General features: G+C 39.8%; 1 protein-coding gene across 1 annotated transcript in view; it reads right to left on the bottom strand.

The window, feature by feature from the left end:
* Positions 1 to 207: 207 nt before the first annotated feature.
* The window catches only part of LOC134601882 (serine/threonine-protein kinase N2-like), a 28,595-nt gene continuing 8,409 nt past the window's right edge, over positions 208 to 20,393 (bottom strand). Inside the window, exons 7-20 of the mRNA XM_063446386.1 lie at positions 13,746 to 13,859; positions 12,925 to 13,070; positions 12,206 to 12,299; positions 11,460 to 11,550; positions 11,114 to 11,261; positions 10,579 to 10,649; positions 10,395 to 10,470; positions 10,171 to 10,304; positions 9,912 to 10,088; positions 9,190 to 9,252; positions 8,932 to 9,008; positions 8,013 to 8,155; positions 6,635 to 6,742; positions 208 to 411 (exon numbers count right to left, since the gene is read on the bottom strand). Coding sequence (XP_063302456.1) covers positions 208 to 411; positions 6,635 to 6,742; positions 8,013 to 8,155; positions 8,932 to 9,008; positions 9,190 to 9,252; positions 9,912 to 10,088; positions 10,171 to 10,304; positions 10,395 to 10,470; positions 10,579 to 10,649; positions 11,114 to 11,261; positions 11,460 to 11,550; positions 12,206 to 12,299; positions 12,925 to 13,070; positions 13,746 to 13,859 — 1,646 coding nt within the window. The remainder of the gene's footprint in view (positions 412 to 6,634; positions 6,743 to 8,012; positions 8,156 to 8,931; positions 9,009 to 9,189; positions 9,253 to 9,911; positions 10,089 to 10,170; positions 10,305 to 10,394; positions 10,471 to 10,578; positions 10,650 to 11,113; positions 11,262 to 11,459; positions 11,551 to 12,205; positions 12,300 to 12,924; positions 13,071 to 13,745; positions 13,860 to 20,393) is intronic.

Genomic DNA, 20,393 nt, shown 5'->3' with positions numbered 1-20,393 from the left:
TGTATGAGCCTGTGTATGTGTGAATCTGCATTTGTGTCAGTGTTTGCATCTGTATGTGTGTCTGTGTGTGTATTTTCACTAGGTAAAAAATAAGTGTGGTTAAGTCTACGATATATCTGTGTGTGGTTTCTTTTGTGTGTGTGTGTGTCTTTGGGTGGAAGGCGTGTTTGCATGCTAGAAGGTGTGCCCAAGCTAATGCTTATTACATTAATTCCAATCAGCCCTCCAATTAAAGTCCTCAAATGCCTCCGCCTCGTAGCACGGTATTTCAGTTCGCCTTTTTGGAGGAGTTAACTTAGGATATTCTAAGGTAAACATGCAACTAAAATTGCTGACATCTTCAGTTCCGTCAATGGTGGGCACAAATGGTGGCGTCACATTCTTTAATAATAACGCAGCCCAGTCTATGTGCTGGAAAGGAAGGTACATCATTGAGTAAATCAGTAAAATAACTATATATAACACAGAATTACAGATAATATGCCCAGAAAGCTACATTCTGTACAGATCCCAATGGGATTCTTTAAACTGATTCTCAAATTACCTTAAAAGAACAGTCTAAGCACCATAACCACTACATTAATCTGTAGTGGTAATGGTGCCATGAGTTCCATGGCCCCCTACTAGTGTGAGTAGTCAAGCTGTTTGTGAATGGTTTGACAACTTACCTGTGGTCCGCCGGTCGCGTCTCCTCTGCAGTCCGGAAGCTTGCTGCACTCTCCTAGCCTGGGGATGCATGGAGGTACTCATTGGCTGAGAATACTAAGCTAACACTCTCAGCCAATGACCTGATCGCGAACAGTGCACAACGGACCCCAGGTAAGCTGTCAAATCATTCACAAATGGGAGGGTGCCAGCAGGCTGCAGTGGTTATGGTGGTTAAGATTACAGAGGGCACCATGTAGGTTTCCAGTTTGCTCCCCATTCTTCACATAGAGATGGTTAATGGGAGCTGGTGGGATAGTAATCTGTTAAAGTGACAGCTTCATGTTTGAGATGGTGAGATTCCTTCTTTTCCTGGCCCACTAACTGCTGGTGATGTGTTTATGGAGGTAAAGTTGGCAGCACAGAAAGTTATAACACTCACTGCTGCTGCAGGTTCTGGGTGATCAGATACACAAGCTGGGTATAATTTTACCATGATTCCTTGAACGATGTAAATAGGGCACTATTTTTTATAGGGTTTTCTAATCACACAACTAACTTAGAATGTTCATTCAGCTGTTAGAATGAGTCTTTCCTGATAATTCTATTTTAAAGGGACTCTGTCACCTGAGATGTGGGAAACTACACAGAAGAAGTTCGACCTCGTGTCAACCTCAGACCTAACCCTAAGACAAAGCCGTCCCTACTTTATCCTAAATTATCTTTGGACTATGTTAGCATTTCAGTGACATTTCAGTGCACTCAGCATGAGTATTTCATAGATTTTATCTTAACGAGATGCTCAATAATATGTTTTTGGTAACTAAGACATTTTAAGTAAAAATAAATAACATGTTCTATTTAAAATGTACGTACTTGGAAAAAAGCGTGCTCCTTAACGTCCTGGGCGTCTTTCTTACCGGCTCCTAGTCGTGCCTTCACTTTTTTAGTCAGAAGCTGTAATGGGGATTTTTTTTAAATATACATATTGTTTATTTTAATAATAAACTTCAGAAATACATGCATTTTCTCTGCAGGTAGAGTAACGGATGTCGTTATCACTCACACTGTGTAATGCAGAGATCAACAAGCAGAACATAACATGTCACTGCTGCCCGGACATTGTCCTGACTGCTGGCATGGTTCATGGTTACTGCTTGCTAGCTTCCTGTTTATTATAACCGTGTAGGGCTCTAAATATCTGCAGCTTAACAAATGTCTATCTGTAACCCAGGTATGGATAGCTGAGGGGGGCAGGTGTTTCCCCCAAGCAGCAAGCCAAGTACCAGATTCATCTTTCATTTGCCGTGATAACAAAAAGCACCACCCACATACGTACATTGCGATCACAACACTTACATTTTCTTCTCTGCTGTCCCTTTAAGCATAACTCACATAGTGCAGGGCAGATGTCTTGAAAGAGCCCGACACGCTCCGCGTGTCGGGCTCTTTCAAGCTAACTGCCTGCACTATGTGAGTGATGCTTAAAGGGACAGTAGAGAAGAAATGTGTGGTGGTAGCAATGTACGTACGTGGGTGGTGCTTTATGTGATCACGGCACGAGGTGTCCCTTGATGTTATATTGCAATCTATCTGTCTTCACAATAAAAGACTGGGCTCTGGATCTACCCTGCGCTAACTACCTTCAACTATATTGTTATACAGGGCGCTAGTGGGAGCGCTGAATGTCATGTAAATATTAAATATTAGTGTCTTATGGCTAATGAATAACGAATCATTAAGGATGTCATAGAATGAATAAGCAGATACTCCGGGTTTGGTTTAATTCTCAGTAATAATGAATGTTTTGTAGTAGAGGCTGCAGGATGCCCAATAAACATCTGATACACATATGGTTAAAAACTGCAGTACTTCCCTTTTGCTGAGCGCATGTGCAGGAATGCTAGACATGTTTACTGCTGGGAAATACTTGTGGCGATATCAATACTCTCGCTATTTGGGTATTATGTTGGGCAGTAACGAAGGTGGCAGACCATCTCGGAAAGGCCTGAGAGCCATATGACCATACATTGGGATGAGAGCTGTACATGATCAGGGTCTGGACCTATGTCTAGGAATGCTAAGAATATTCATACGCAGTAAAGTAGGAAATGAATAATGTAATAGTTAATTGGTTATTAATTACTGCAGTTATGGGAGTAACCCTTGCATATCTCACTTACGGATGAACTTCATCATTTATGATATATTAGCTCTGTTAACGGAGGACTGGGGCCCAGTGTATTTTAGAACAAAACAAGCAAGTAAATTAGGTGGACAGCGCTAAGAATTATTATAATAAAATCATACATACACAGGTAGCAGCAGATTTCGCAATTATGTGTCTTACTCTTAAAAAAAAGTAAAAATTAAAGTACAATGATAGTGCAGTATGTTATGAATAATATGGTTAGAAAGATATATTCCAAAGGGGCACTCACGTTTTCCAGAGCTTGAAAAGCTCTATTTTAGGAGCCTGGACGGAACAATCCCCGTCTAAGGATTTCTTTTTGCTGGTATCAGATTCCCAAGGTAGTGCGATTCATCATATGAAAAAATAAGGATGTATACCAATGGTACAGTACGTATGTAAAAGTAGGATAAGTAAATAATATTTGACCTACTTACATTTGCTAGAGCAATGACCTGCTCTAGTGTGTGGAGCTTTAGGTGGAACAATCCCCACCTAGGGATATATGTAGATCAGGAACAGCAGAGTGATGGTGAGAGTATAAGGAGCTCAAGAGTGACTGGGTATTAAAACAGAATCTTTATTAACCCCTTAGCGACCGAGGACGGTTCAGGACAGTCATCGGCATTTTTGCATTGCCGACCGATGACGGTCCAGAACCGTCCTAACAGTGCAATGTACTTACCCGATCGCCGTCGTTCCCCCGGCAGCGATCGGCGGTGCTCCCGGTGTGGGTAGACTGCCTGCAGCCCAGACAGTCTCCCCATGGCGAATTAGGACCCCTGTGGCCATGTGATCGCTCAACAGGGCGACCCCATGGTCACAATCGGTGTCTATGTGTATGCCTGCAGGGGGGCTGTCTGTGCTGACAGGCAGTCTCCCTGCTAGTGTAAAATCAGAAAAAATAAACAAAGTTAATGTTAATAATAAAAAAAAATATTAGATATGTGTGTATATATATGATATATAGACATATATTATTATTATACCTATATAATATATGTCTATATATCATATATATAATGTCATACTAAGTGTATTTTTATATTAATATGTACATATATTAATATAAAAATACACCTATAATTAAATTACACACGTATATATAATATATAGAATAACTATATATATTGTACATATATATTATTATAAAATACAAATAATAAGTAAATTAAATTAAAAAAATTAAAAATAATAATAATAATAAAAAAAAAATCTATATGAAATTTTATTCTAACTGTATTTTGATATTAAAATATATGTATTTATATACACTTAGAATTAAATTGTATATATATCTATGTATATATAAATAAATAAAAATAATACGAAATATACATATGTCCATATACAAAATTACATAAATAATTATATAACTATACACGTAGACTTCAAATATATAAATATGCATATATATTTAAATTCTACGTGCATATTTATGTAATATTTTTACATAATTAAGTAATTTTATTAATTGCAATTTGAGGGACCTGCCTGCCAACCCAGGCCGAAATTCCAGAGAATTTAATTTGCTAGCACTGTATTTTACCCTGTAACTTTCTATGACACCCTAAAACCTGTACATGGGGGGTACCGTTTTACTCGGGAGACTTCACTGAACACAAATATTAGTGATTCAAAACAGTAAAACCTATCACAGTGATGATATTGTCAGTGAAAGTGACTTTGTTTCACATTTTTCACACACAAACAGCACTTTTACTGATGATCTAATTGTTGTGATATGTGTTCCTGTTTTGAAACACTAATATTTGTGTTCAAGAAAGTCTCCCGAGTGTAACAGTACCCCCCATGTATAGATTTTATAGCGTTTTTGAAAGTTACAGGGTCAAATATATGGGTCAAATATTTTTACATTGAAAATGGCCAGGTTGGTTATGTTGCCTTTGAGAGCGTATGGTAGCCCAGGAATGAGAATTACCCCCATGATGGCATACAATTTGCAAAAGAAGACAACAAAAGGTATTGCAAATGGGGTATGTCCAGTCTTTTTTAGTAGCCACTTAGTCACAAACACTGGCCAAAATTAGCGTTCAATTTAGTTTTTTAGTTTTTTCACACAGAAAACAAATATGAACGCTAACTTTGGCCAGTGTTTGCGACTAGGTGGCTACTAAAAAAGACTGGACATACCCTATATTGAATACCCTGGTTTGTCTACATATGTACATGTGGGGTGTTATTCAGAGACTTTTGACAGATAATAGTGTTACAATGTCACTATTGATAAATTTTAAAAAATATATGTTTTGAAACCGCAATATCCTACTTGTACCTATAACCCTATAACTTGCAAAAAAAAGCAAAAAAGCATGTAAACACTGGGTATTTTAAAACTCAGGACAATATTTTTAATCTATTTAGCAGTTTTTTTTATTCGCTTTTGTAGATGAGTAAAAGATTTTTCAAGTAAAAGTAAAAAAAACATGTATTTTTTTAAATTTTTCATCATATTTGTTTGTTTTTTAAAATTAAATTACATGAGATTATATAAATAATGGTATGTAAAGAAAGCCTTTTTTGTCCTGAAAAAAACAATATATAATTTGTATGGGAACAGTAAATGAGAGAGCGGAAAATTACAGCTAAACACAAACACACCAAAAGTGTAAAAAGAGGCCTGGTCGCAAATATACAACATTGCAAAAACAGTCCAGTCCTTAAGGGGTTAATAAACAGAATAAATAAAACTATTTAAAAGTGAACTATATAGTAAAAAAAAACTATAAGTAAAACCAGTCCTTGTAGGCAATCCTTAATCTCCACTTCACATGTTTCGCTTACAGCTTTCTCAAATGTGAATGTCACTTTTGAGAAAGCTGTAAGCGAAACATGTCAAGTATTATTTTTTCATATGATGAATCGCACTACCTTGGGAATCTGATACCAGCAAAAAGAAATCCTTAGACGGGGATTGTTCCGTCCAGGCTCCTAAAATAGAGCTTTTTAAGCTCTGGAAAACGTGAGTGCCCCTTTGGAATATATCTTTATAACCATATTATTCATAACATACTGCACTATCATTGTACTTTTATTTCCCTTTTTTTTTAAGAGTAAGACACATAATTGCGAAATCTGCTGCTACCTGTGTATGTATGATTTTATTATAATAATTCTTAGCACTGTCCACCTAATTGACTTGCTTGTTTTGTTCTATTGTTCACAAGGTAAAAGGAACTCCTTGTTGGTGAATAGCTGCTTTATTGGATAGAGAGCACTTATCACTTTTTTCACACCCAGTGTATTTTAGACATGAGTCAACACTGGGTTAATTCTGCGCAGAATAAAATAGTTTGTCTTTTCCACTGATCCGTGCCCAGTGTGTTTATGTGACTTGATTCTTGAAATACAGCTAACACTGCTATTACAGATTCCCTACCTGCATTAACACACAGATAGTTACATCCAATTTAAGGTATTGAGATATGTGTATGACCAGTAAGTAAGAAAACTGATACATTCCCTCTTCCAAAGATCATCTGAACCTCCATTCTTTTCTACACACTTTATATCACTATCTTACTTGTGTCAGACCATTCATATAAAGTAATGGTGCAATATGTTGTGATGTGATGTCATAAATTATTACTGTACTTATTAGACGCACGGCTCCATGCAGAGGGTCTAATCCTGAAACCTCCAAGAACTTAGAATTCATTCATCCTACGGCAGCTCGCCAGGATCAGTTTCCCTCATCGATGGTCAGTGGACGGTTTGATCATGGCTCATATAATCTATTACATTTATTAAACACGAAACATGTGTGGGGCGACTAACCTGTCTTATTAACGAAGTAGCATTTCTTGATATAGATTCTGGGTATAGAAATGTTCCTTTGATGATACTCGCAGTCAGTATGTCTATATCAAGGCTGTCGAAGGGGAACTACAGAATAAATAAAAAAAAATTAAAAACTCGATTTCAGTTTGTAAAGTTGTAAACTACAGGAATCAACAGCTGAGCAATAATGGAATAGTTTAAGGTTTTTATAATGTTAGTAGTACAGATGGTACAATGTTTCAATAAGTATGCATGAAAGGTGTGTGGTGCGAGTGCACGAATGTACGAAATGTACAAGAGAACTGAACTCTGTTATATACATCATCAGGGGATGCTCTGTGATTGGCTGGAATTTTCAATAAGCTGAATGATTTGCACACCAGCAGAGAATCTCCATTTTGACAAAGGGCTGGAAGGTCTATATTATATTTTATCTCTCCTGGTGTTTTTATTTACTTTTAATATGGTGTATTGATTTTTGTATTTTGTTCGGGTATAATGGGCTATGATGGCTTTATTTCCTTTTTGGCAGAGACATAAAAACAATCAATAAGGAAGACTTCGACAAGTAAGTATTGAGCTTGTTTTATGTATTAGGGCCAAAACTACTGGGCATTCTTTTACCGTACAGGTATTAGCCAGGGAGCAGTATACAGAGGGTTACACACTATGTACACACAGCTATCAAACAGTCAGCAAAGGACTAAGTAACCAGGGACCAGGGGCATAAGATAGAGCTAATTCATTGGAAAGAGATTTATTTCACTATCAGGGAATGGTAGGAGCAAATCACGGAGTGGGAGGTGTTTGGTAGACAAATGTTTCTTGGGGAACCAGGGGTCAGGGGTTGATTGAGAGGGGGTTATAACAACTAGGAATGCATCTCTCGGGGGATCAATTTTGGGAAGGGAAAGGGTTAATATGCAGGGGAATGTTGGGATGTAATATTAATATTGTAATACCAAAAAAAAGCTACAGATCTCTTAACTGCAGCCTTTACAAGCCCTCCTCTTCCAACCCCGCCCAGACGTTCTGTGACTGTCCAATCACAGACCTCCCAATGCAGCTCAATGAGAAGTCTTTGCAAGGCAGGTGCTCTGGGCACATGCTGCCTCTTGAGTGTATCTCCCCTGAGCTAAACAACCCAGGAAGTAACAGGACCATTTGTATGATTGACAGCAGAGCTGTGTAACAAGGTTAATTTACATTGAAATCTGCACGTTTTATAAAATGAAAATGGACACTGCGTAAATAAAGCATTTCAGCAAGCTACAGTGCTTTAGGTGTGTGGAGTGCTTCTTTAAATTGGTAGAGTCTCTTTGGATTTGCAGAAAAGAAATCTGCTTACAAATTCCTATTGAAAGACTGCTCTTACCTTTCCAGACAGCATTGCATAACTGACCACTCCAGCGCTCCACCAGTCTACAGCTCTTGTGTACGGCTTGCCCATTAAGACTTCAGGAGCTGCGTAAAGCGGTGTTCCCCAAGGGGACCCAATTGTGTCTCCGTATCCGATTCCTCGGAAATAAGGAAAATAGAATTGGGTATAAGTTGAAGATAGATATTCAGTTTTAGCAAATTAGACTGATCTGTAATCTTAATTGAACATGCTGACGGGTTAAATCACGGCTGATAACTGGTGACATGTTTCTGTATCGGATCTAGTGTTTCTATAAGAATAATAGTGAATAGATATTGCTGAGATTGTTATTCAGTGGAGCTTGAATTCACTCCATAAACCTTTACCCAGCAGGAGTTTATGGGATGCTGTCAGACACGGTTCTCCATGTCGGTAACCACAGGGGTGTGAAAATATAAAGGACTAAAGCAGTAGCCCAATCTCCTTTAATAATTTCAATTAGAATAATTGGGGGTTTGCCTACCTGGAGCCCTATGCATAGCGTCTCACCCTCTGCCCTCCCAGTAATATCTCCTTCTGTTCCTCCCCAGTGTGTGTGCTGGCTGTGTGTGATCTGTATGTGGTGTGTGCTGGCTGTGTGTAATGTGAGTGTGCATCCGACACTGCCTACTCAGCCCTGGATAGAGACTGAGTAAAAACATTTTAGCTTAAAAGGGGGGCCGCATAACCTGAAAGACCCCATGGACACTTTAAATTAAAAATAAATACTTTTACCGTTCCTTTTGGAATGAAGCACACATTTCATACACATCATTTTATATATTAAAAGGTTGTTTAAATGAAAGCAAGCTCTGACATTCCCGGGACATTTTGACCTTACTGAGTGAGAATACCTTTATCAAAATGTATGTTTTAATTATAAAATTATATTTACCTTCTTTGCAAAGACCAAAGTCTGTGATCTTTGCGAACCCTTTTTCGTCTAGAACAATATTGTCTAATTTCAGGTCTCTAGATTAAAATGCAGAAAATTATGTTTTATTCATTTTACATAACACTAGAGGCACTTAGGTTTCACGCTTTAGGATTTTTAAATTGTTAACGTGAATAACTTACTATAAACAAACAGGGTTAAATACAATAACACAAATATCACGGACACTCCATGCGTAGTCTTTTTCTATAATCTTACCGGTGGATGATCTTCTGTTGGTGTAAAAACTCCAGTCCCAGGACGACACAAGCAGAATAAAATCTGGGAATAATTAATAAATCTGTTACTTTCTAGAAGATGAAGTGTTTTATTATTAACTGGTTTAATTCCGTATATTCCAAGTCACTCCGTGTTCTGACATATTGCATTAAATCCCGGGTTTCCTTATTCTCTCTCACTGCTGGTGGCTGGTTATTTGTCAGCTTATACAATAGTGATGGTCGTTTACTATTCAAAGCTGGTTCTATTCACCAATGCCGATGCTTCCAAGACCGTAAGCTATAGTTGGTGCACACAGCGGTGTATGTAACCGCACTGATACAGCATTGGACACATACAGCAGGCAGATATACAGCAGCCCATGGGATATGCATCATGGTATACAGTAATAAGTCATTTTTAATATGTTTGTTAATGGCTAATCATGTTTATACTCAATCTAAAACCCACAGAGCTAGCTATCTGTCCTCTTCCTCAGTTATATTTGATTGCTTCTTACTCTACTATTTGAAACCGTATCGGTCTTTTATAAAGAGTTTGTCAAATTCTGTTTGAAATATGTTGTTACTGTTTTAATGTAATGAGTATTGTTTTTGCTCTCCCTGTTATATCCCTGGCATAAACAGGTATAAATAACTAGCATTTATGGAATTTGTAGCCCTCCTGCAGAACATTGGATTAGACCTGCAGCTTATACTCACACAGCTCTGGGTTCTGGAAATGGACCTCGTTTGAGGTGTGTCTTTAGGTCGCCCCCAGCAGCATATTCCATCACAAAAACTGCGTGATCTTGAGTGTGGAAACTTCCAAACATGTTAATAAGAAATGGGTGACGCCTGATGGTCACAGCTTGAAATACCCGCTTCTCAATCAGAAGGCTGGAAAGGAAAAATAAAAGATAAAAGTAATTTTTCCCCCATCTCCAAAACCAATTGACAAACAAAAGACAGAAAACATGACCTTTTCTTTCCAAAAACCATTAATTGTTCTTCATTTACTGACCAATCGAGTATTGATGATGATTCTATGTTTCCTTTTCTAATTACTTTCAAGGCATACATGTTGCCTGTGTCCTTGTATTTAGCCAGCAGAACCTGAAATTAAAATGAACAAATTGTTGTGCTGCATCTGTTAAGACATCCGTTATATATCAAACTAGAATTAGAATTCCACCTTAAACTTACTTTCCCGAAGGTCCCTCTACCCAGCACAGAGCGGAGCTTGAAGTCCTCCATGGTGAGAGGAATCCGGGGACGAATACTGCCAAGAAAGGAAAATGTTCAGAAATTATTGAAATTGTCCTAAACACCCCCACAATAAAAAAGACTTAGAATAAAAGGCTCCTGTAACACAGGTAAGTAATCATACTGCACGTCTGTTGTTGGGTTTGTAACCATTTCTTTGCCATCGCTGGTATGTTCGTGGCCTTCTCCAAAATCCTAGAAAGGAAAACCATACATGATAAAATGATTTCTTGTGTTACCTATCTGCAATGTATACCACTGAATAACACACTAAAAGCATTTCCCCTGAGATTCTCTGTTTACCGTTAATGATTTAGGAAATGGCAAAGGAGGAGAAATAGAAGCATTGTCTAATGTCTACTCTCTGTTTTCTCTATCAGAGGTTATATTAATGATTGACAGGGAGTTACAAGACCTACAAGAACCAGATTTAGCCCGAGTTCAACCATCAACGTTGGCATAGGGGACACATGGATCAGCCAAGCCCTTATTTGTCAAAAAGCTCCTAAATGGTTTAACAAACAAATAAGTGGGCTCATATCCACAGAATCATTGCACTATAACTACATTACTGTGCTATACTGGTTATTGTACACAGAGTGCTCATTTTTTGATGAAGTTTAGAGGTAAAGAACAACCAGCACATCTGAGAGCTTTACCTGAGCCAGGAAATCCGGGAACTCAATATAAATCGAAATCTCACGCAGAATGCTATATAAAAATGTCTGACTTGGAGCAGGAGGAGCGTCTAAGTCAGGTTCCACATCCGGTAGGACAACTGGTTGCATAGAGAAGATTTGAAAATCGCTATCAGAAGGAAGAAAAGAATAATTTATCTAGTTGTCATATCACTATACTCATTATATCTTAGGCAATGATGCTGCTATATTCAGGACATTATTTAACCCCCACAACAGACTCATAGATAATCAGCAGTTATGGTGGTGTAAACTGAGATGGATTCAGGTCCTAACAACATTGATGAGAAAGATGTAAAGTGAATACCCAGCCGGCTCTGGCTCTTGTGTGTCCGTCACCAACATCGAAGGAGCAGCAGTACTAATGTCCGTCTCCGGAGCTGGTAACGATGGTTCTTCTGTAAAGATTGAGACATAATGTAAGTAATGTATATTATACACGGTGATTAATAATACTTCCATAATTCTAAACTCAATGCAACAGAGAATCAAGCAAACACCACTATATCCAAGCCTAGACTTTATGATATTTAATTTATAAAATAAAAATTACTCCCTTTACCTCCCACTTCTAAGAGGAAATGCAAAGACAAAGCAATTGGAAGATACAGCTGTACATTTCCTCATAAAACCTTGGAGTGTAGACATTTATGGTATACGTACAGATCTCTTGTACCTCCTTGTAAGAGAGTTAAAGCTTGATGTGGTTATGGTACAAGTCCTGCCCTGGCACCCCATTATTAGACATCAGGTGCCGCTCCCTGTGTCCACTACTAGTGACAGAGAGCCCGGACGCTCCTAAACAGGAACTTATCTTAGCTCTCCTGATCTGAGCCCGGAGCAAGCCCTGCAGGGCCATTCTAATACAGTTTGACTCCTTACAAAGCAGCCACCAGGGCACTACTGGCACCGTAACAATACTGACCTGTAGTGGTTATGGTGCCCAGACACACAGTCAAACTCTAACAACTAAAACTCACAAAAATATAAAATACATGTTCATTGTTACCCATTAATATTCTTTCAAACTGCATACGAGGACTGAACGTTTACCTTTGATAAGAGACTGGATTTGACTGCGCAACCTGGCTATTTTATTCTCGCTGTCTTTAAGTTTTTCCTGGACAGCAGCAATATGGTGGGCATTCTGTAACAGTAATAAGAATAGCTGATTAAACTGGATGGAGAGATATAGGACTAATTAACCTCATTCCAAGAAATAAACTCTAACTACCCAGGATACATGTGGACTCTGTGTGATTCTCATTGATCTCAAACAATGATTTTCACCCAGATATTAAAATATGATGTCAGTTCCAGGCAGTCCTTATACATAACATATAACATAAATCCAGTTCACTTTGTTTCCCTTTCAGTATACGAGAGCCTTAATGGCTCAAAATACAGCAGCGGAATGCTTGCATCTGGGGGAAGGGCACTAGGCACACTATAGTGCTTCCTTGCAGGCAGACTGAATTATAGACACGCATTATGGAAGAAATCCTAAATAAAACAATAAAAAACATGCATCCTTTCTACTTAGAATTTAGAAAAGTGCTTCATGGGTGATTAAGAAAAGCACATGCCTTCAACTATTTCAATGTGAGAGATCTCGGGAAATCTAGTTGGTAATTTGTATCACCTCCCTGTGAGGGTGTAAAAGGCATGTCATGTAAAAGGTGTAAGAGCGATTTGGGTGTTGCCCCTCCCCCATCAACAATTTTAAAAAATATTATTTGTTATTAAACTCAGTTTCAATGTATCAGACTTACTTTGAGAGGATCATTGGAATATGCGATGATCAGATTCTCTGCTCCCTGCTTCACCTTCCGCTCAATGTCCAGCTTTTTCTGCAAAGCACTCAGCTTCACGTTGTCTGCCTGGGAGCTGGTGTCACTTGTAGGAGCATCTGAGATCTCTGGACATCCCGGGAATTAGTAGCAAAATAAATACAACATTTGGAAATGTCAGCAGACAGTATCACTCAATCAATAAATAAGGCAGTTACATTAAGTAGAGTAGGTAATGCCGTTATAGATAACGCAGACCCAGAGAGCAGCTTTAAATCAAGGAGTATAAACACTGAAATAAAATATAAATACAGAGTAAACAACAAAAATCCCAGCTGCTAGAAGTCCCCCGTGCTTGATGACACCATAGGAAGGCGCCATGTACATGCCAGGGAGACAGCCACTAGAGGCTGGATTAGCCCTCAGTGAAACATAGCTTCTCTGAAACTGCTATGTTTTCAGCTACAGGGTTAAAACTAGAGGGACCTGGCACCCAGACCACTTCATTAAGCTGAAGTGGTATAGGTGCCTATAGTGGTCATTTATTTGTTAAATGTGCATGGGACCCATTTATATTTCTGTAAAACTAACAAGGCACAGCCTTCCACGGCACCATTTACTTAAATCTCCATGTTTTCACGCTATATAATGTGGGTGATCTGATGCCCAATAAAGTCTACAATCTCATATTCAAAATATGTGCAATAACTGATCACAAAGATATGATTTCCTCTTTTAAAGTCTCTAAAATATCCACCTGATTGTAAAATGAAAAAGCAACAGTAATTACTGCTATGACCCACCAGTACTTTCCAATGAGATGTCACTTGAAGAAGAGTTCAGGTCAACAGTGGAGAAACTATCACTAGCTGATGAGCCACTGACAGTTTGGAGAGAGTCGTGAGTCTCTGGAGACTCTGAAAATTAAAAAGAAAGAAATCACAATGTTGACAGATAGTATGTTCAATGTTCAAGGTTAGAAAAACTACACAATACATAACCTTTTATTAAAACAGACACTTCATGTATTATAATAACCCGTGACCTTCCAGATATTTCGTTTGAGAAGCTACTCTTTCTGTGCTTTTGTTTTTCTGATTCTTAAATCTACAATATTTAGAGAAAAGCAGTGACAAGCTGCCCCGGTTATAGTACTATCCCCGACATCTGACGTCTTTTACAGATTTCACGGGGAGTACATTTGTTATTTTTACACCAGTGGCCACCACTAGCTCCATCCATTTAAAAACATGACTGGAGAACGTAGCTCAAGAAACAGTTTGACTTTTACTGAATGAAACTACTGCCAAGTGCTGAACTAGACACACCTACTGAGTTTATGGGATATGCTCAGCATTGTCATTATAAATAATGGGAACATTAAGACCGGCTGACATTCCAGATATATTCTGCTATCAGACAGTAGTGGATTATGAGTAGGAGGCAGTCCTCCTGTATGGTTAGACACACAAGGTGGTACGGGGGTTAGGAGAGACTCATAACAGGTGTCTGGAAATATTTAAAAGGGGAGCTACCTTTCAGAAAATATGAACTTAGGAAACAATCTATCTATCGAAATCTAAATGTTAAAGGGTTCCTCCAAGCACCATGACCGGTTCAGTGATTTGAAGTGGTCATGGTGCTTGGAGTCTTTACATACAGAGATATTTAGACGAGTGTCATTAGCCAGTCTGGGATGAGAGTTCTGTGCCAGATAATGTGAATTCTGTGCATATTCCACGCACAGAGGGCCATTCTTTGGCTGAGAGAGCTCAGTTGAGATTCTCAGTCACTGAATGACTAGTGGTATTGGCGTCCGGCTTCTGAAGCTCTGCGCCTGGCAGAACCCTGGTAAGAGGGCAAATCATTGCAAAACGGTTTGCCCATTACTGGTGAACTGGCCCAGGCTACTCCTAGCATCATTACCATTACACAGGGCTATAGTTGTTACGATGATTGGAGTTAGAATTAAATTATAAGCCATAAACAAGAGTTTATGAGAACAATAAGAATTGACCGGAGCTCAGTTAGCTTGTTCTTTGGTGGGTCCACATTCAGGTCTCATACATCATTTGTACCATTACAGAGAGCACCTTAGGTAGTCATATATCAGACTGATCCAACCTACAAGGGCAGCCAGATCTACTCCCTCTGCACGAGACATACAGCAACCCCAGACAATCTTCCAGAGAGAATATTTGTGATCTTGATCCCTCTTGTGGGTGGGATTGTCTGGATATACGAGGGTCCACGGTCCTCCCTGAAATGGGTCTTCTGAGACATGGGCCATGGCTAACTGCGGACTGCCCCATACAGTATAGCACAGGAGCTCTCTAAGCTATAACTCTGACACGACTGAATGTCAGAATAGCAGAATGAAGCACTAATTATGGAGAGAGTAACACTAATATGACAGTTTGTGCCCCTCCGTTCTCTCTGCAATGTGCCGGCGATGAAGCCGCCATGAGAGTGTCAGAAAAGAAGGAACGTTCTGCTAGGGGAACTATCACAGTGCTTCCCAAATAGAGGAGTGGAGATAGGGGACATGTATCAAAGCAGCGTTATAGAGAATGTAACACCAACTGGAATAGAACAGGTCACTCTTACCAGACTGCGGGAGGATATTACACCAAGTTACAAAATACAGAGAGCTTTTATAAAATGCTAGAACTGGTTCAGTCTCCATGGAAATCGATAGATATACACTTACATATATACAGTATCTCACAAAAGTGAGTACACCCCTCACATTTTTGTAAATATTTTATTATATCTTCTCATGTGACAACACTGAAGAAATGGCACTCTGCTACAATGTAAAGTAGTAAGTGTACAGCCTGTACAACAGTGTAAATTTGCTGTCCCCTCAAATAATTCAACACACATCCATTAATGTCTAAATCGTTGGCAACAAAAGTGAGTACACCCCTAAGTGGAAATATCCAAATTGGGCCCAATTAGCCATTTTCCCTCCATGGTGTCATGTGACTTGTTAGTGTTACAAGGTCTTGGGTGTGAATGGGGAGCAGGTGTGTTAAATTTGGTGTTATCGCTCTCATACTCTCTTATACTGGTCACTGGAAGTTCAACATGGCACCTCATTGCAAATAACTCTCTGAGGATCTGAAAAAAAGAATTGCTGCTCTACATAAAGATGGCCTGGGCTATCTGAAGATTGCCAAGACCCTGAAGCTGAGCTGCAGCAAGACCATACAGCGGGTTCACAGGACAAGTTCCACTCAGAACAGGCCTCGCCATGGTCGACCAAAGAAGTCGAGTGCACATGCTCAGCATCTGTGACGGACCACCTGGCACCACGACTGGGTGCTTCCGCCAATCGCTGCTTCCTAGCTGTCACTGTGTACCATAAGCACTGCACCGGACACCATAAGCACCGTTGCCCCTTAGCTCAGCTGGGGTCTCACCGTCCCTTCTCACCCTGGACCAAACTCCTGAATCCAGCTCCCAGTGAGAAGACCTCTCCTCCACGAGAGTATAGCAGGTATAGCAGTGTAGGCAGGAACTCACTTATTGGTAGCCACAACAGGCCTTATATGCAGGTCCCCACTCCCCCTTGGACCTGAGAGTAGACTACAGTAAAAAAAAAAAAAAAAAAAAAAACACACAATGAAATTGGCTCTCAGGTCCAGGACACTCCCATACACAAATATGATAATCCCTTCACTGTGCCTGAGAGATAATTGAATCAGGAACTATACTAAGCTAATTGAATTATCTCCAAGCAAAAAACAAAAAACCTACTTTTTAACAGTACTTTGAAACTCCCCCCAAAACCCATGAAAACCCCACAAAAGTTACATCCCCTAATAGCCCCGATCTGGGTGACCAACATATCCAAAAATCACCCAGATCGGTTCAGGGATTCAGGAATTTCCTGGAAGTCATAGTTTTGACCGACTGCACGCATGTCCCATGCCCAAAACAGTTCCATGAAATCAGTGCTAACGGTCGGTCAACTTTGGTAGTCATTTACAGGTTTCCCTGCATGGCCCATAGTCTGGGCAGGAGGCTGTCAAGCAAGCTCCTCCAGGAGCTCGAGGCAAACTCACGTGGGAAGGGGAGTTTGTCACAGCGTCATATCCAGAGGTTGTGTTTGGGAAATAGACGTATGAGTGCTGCCAGTATTGCTACAGAGGTTAAAGGGGTGGGGAGTCAGTCTGTCAGTGTTTAGACCATATGCTGCACACTGCATCAAATTGGTCTGCATGGCTGTCATCCCAGAAGGAAGCCTCTTCTAAAGATAATGCACAAGAAAGCCCCCCAAACAGTTTGCTGAAGACAAGCAGACTAAGGACATGGATTACTGGAACCATGTCCTGTGGTCCGATGAGACCAAGATAAACTTATTTGGTTATTATTAGTATTATGTTATTTATATAGCGCCATCAAATTCCACAGCGCTTTACAATGGGTGGACGAACAGACATGTAGTTGTAACCAGTCCCCTCCCTTCAGAGACTGGCATGGCAGTATTCTTACATGATAACGTCCCCAAACACACCTCCAAGATGACCACTGCCTTGCTAAAGAAGCTGAAGGTAAAGGTGATGAACTGGCCAATTATGTCCAGACCTAAACCCTATTGAGTATTTGTGGGGCATCCTCAAATGGAAGGTTGGGGAGTGCATGGTTTCTAACATCCACCAGCTCTGTGATGTCATCATGGAGGAGTGGAAGAAGACTCCAGTTGCAACCTGTGAAGCTCTGGTGAACTCCATGCCCACGAGGGTTAAGGCAGTGCTGGAAAATAATGGTGGCTAAAACAGAAAAAAGGAACCTGTAGAACAGGAACAGTGTAGTGTGTCCTGAGAATATCCTATAATAGGGGGTAACCCTAAATATATGAACTGACAAAAAAGGAGAAAGGAGGGAACCCTAGGACAAAAAGTCCAGGGTACCCAAGTAGGATATCTCAGTGTGAACTGATACTGTTAAAAAGCCATAATTTTATTAATACATACTAGACATCAACAAAGAAAGAAAGATTATAACTCCCACCTATGGGGACAGGAAAGAGGGTATTATACTAGGAAGGGACCCCAAACAGAAAAGGGAGACAGCCAAGGTATGTTGCTAATAACCAGAAGTACTGCTAAAGGTAATACAACCTAAAGTAGAAATGTCCTATATGGAGTTATAGAGCATAGAGAAAAAACCCCCAGGGGTTAACTGCCTTTAGAAGGTATATAAGCAACTTAGAGTCCCATAGGTCACCCAGTCCAAAGAGAAACAGGATAAGGTATATAGGTATATGTCAGTAAATCAGAAGTCTCTCTGCTGCACTTCTCTATGTAAGTCAGCTATGCTTTTAGACTGCATATCCCAGAATCACCTCCTAGTAATCCTTACTCTTACTAAGGTACCTAAGTGCAGGTCGGTCTCCTTCCTAGCTTACACTGAACACAATACCATTCCAACTAAGAATTCCCCATAGATACACACACCCCGATTAAAGTGTAAAAAAAATAAAGTGAAGTGAGTTAAAAACCCATCCTCTGCCTAACGCGTTTCGGCGCTTAAACTAGCGCCTTTCTCAAAGGCTATCAATGAGGACGCTTACCTGAACGTGTCTTTATACCTCCTGTTCAGTTCTAAAACCAATCCGATCGTGGATAGGGGGCGTATCCGTTTGCACGTCCCCCATCACTGCGATGGGGTGTTGTCACTGTCCATCATATTACTGGAAGCCAGTCAGAAAATGGGCGGGGCTTAGTGCCGAAATTCCAGAGAGAGCGTTTTTTCCCCCCCTTTCCCGGTTGCCTTTGGCACCGCCCCCATCAATGCCATTTGAGGTTGTCTCTGTCCATCATATTGTCAGAAGCCTATCAGAGAGTGGGCGGGGCCCAATGCCGAAACCCTAGAGAGTGCATTTTTTTCCGTTGCCATTGGCAACTTTAACGTTATGGGTTGCGTTTAGATCCCTATTAAGACTCTCAGAGGATTCAGAATTACAGAGTTTTATGACAAGTAGCCCATACATTACTGCTTGTACGAAGTTATTGGTATTGTGTATAACTTCAAGCACATTCATATCCAGCATCTTTACCCAATGTAAGTCCATTTCTTTCAGTGTATTCACAATAAAGTATTTAAATTTCATGGAAGGACTATACATCGGGTGCTAGAGTGCAGAGTTAGATGTATACATAAATCAATATTTCGTTGCCATAGGCAACTTTAAAGCTCTTAGGTTGCATACTAATACCTGTTAAGCCAATGCTCTCCAGCCCCTCAGAGGATTCGAAGTTAAAGAGCTTATAACGAGTAGCAAATACAGTTCTACTTGTGTAAAGGTATTAATATTATATATAGCTTTAGGGACACTCATATCTAGCATATTTGTCCCATGTAGGTCCATTTCTTCCAGTGTCTTCACAATTAAGTATTGAAATTCATAAAAGGACTGTGCATTGGGTGCTAGAATATAGAGTTAGATGTATACACTAGTCTGGCTCCAGTAATTCATAGGTGGACAGATACCACTAAATGAACTGGTTAGTGGGTATATATATAAAAAAGACTTATCAGGTCTCTTCATAGATGGCTGTCCTCATACGTTCACGCCTAGGATGTAATATGTGAAGGTATATAATGGAAACAGCATATATCTCACAGATACATACTCATAGGATTAAAATGTAATCTAGGATTCAATAAAGGGGGTGAAGGTGAAGCCTTCATTTAGGCCATTTGGAAAAAGAGTGTCCAGTTTATGAATCCATAGACATTCTCTTCTTTTTAAAATAAGATCCAAATCACCACCCCTTTTTCCCAACTGTACTTTTTCAACAACGACAAACTTAAAGCATCTTGGTGTATCGCTATGATGTAACCTAGCATGCCTCGCAACTGGAGTGTCTCTTTCAGAGGTGACCGAGTGGATGTGCTCCATTATGCGTCTTTTTAAGGGGCGTATTGTCTTGCCGACATATTTTAGTCCGCATTTGCAGGTAAGGAGGTACACGACGCCTGTAGAATTACAGTTAAAAAACTGTTTAATAGGGAACTTCAGTGTACCAGAGGAGTCGGTTACAACTTTCGAATCTCTGCCTATGTAGCGACATGCTACACAGCGTCCACATTGATAGGTCCCTTGCACATTGATCCAGCTCTTTTTGTTGCTACTAGGTTTGGAAAAGTGACTCGGCACCAACAGGTCTTTTAGATTTTTTCCTCTTTTAGCAGTTATAGAGACCCGTGAGGGGACTACATCTCTTAGATGGCGATCTTGGGTAAGAAGTGGCCAAAATCTGGCCAGTACCCTTTTTGCAGTATCCCATCCTGCATCATAGTTTGCCACACATCTGATTATTTTTGGGGGGCAAGATTTTGGTTTGTCCTCTAGGAGGATTTCACGTTCACTCAGAAGTGCTCTTTGGTACGCCAGTTTAAGGCACCTATTGGGGTAACCTCTGGCTTTAAACCTGGCT

This window comes from Pelobates fuscus, chromosome 3, assembly GCF_036172605.1.
Source record: "Pelobates fuscus isolate aPelFus1 chromosome 3, aPelFus1.pri, whole genome shotgun sequence".
NCBI lineage: Eukaryota > Metazoa > Chordata > Amphibia > Anura > Pelobatidae > Pelobates > Pelobates fuscus.
This window is presented reverse-complemented; position numbering and strand designations above follow the sequence as displayed.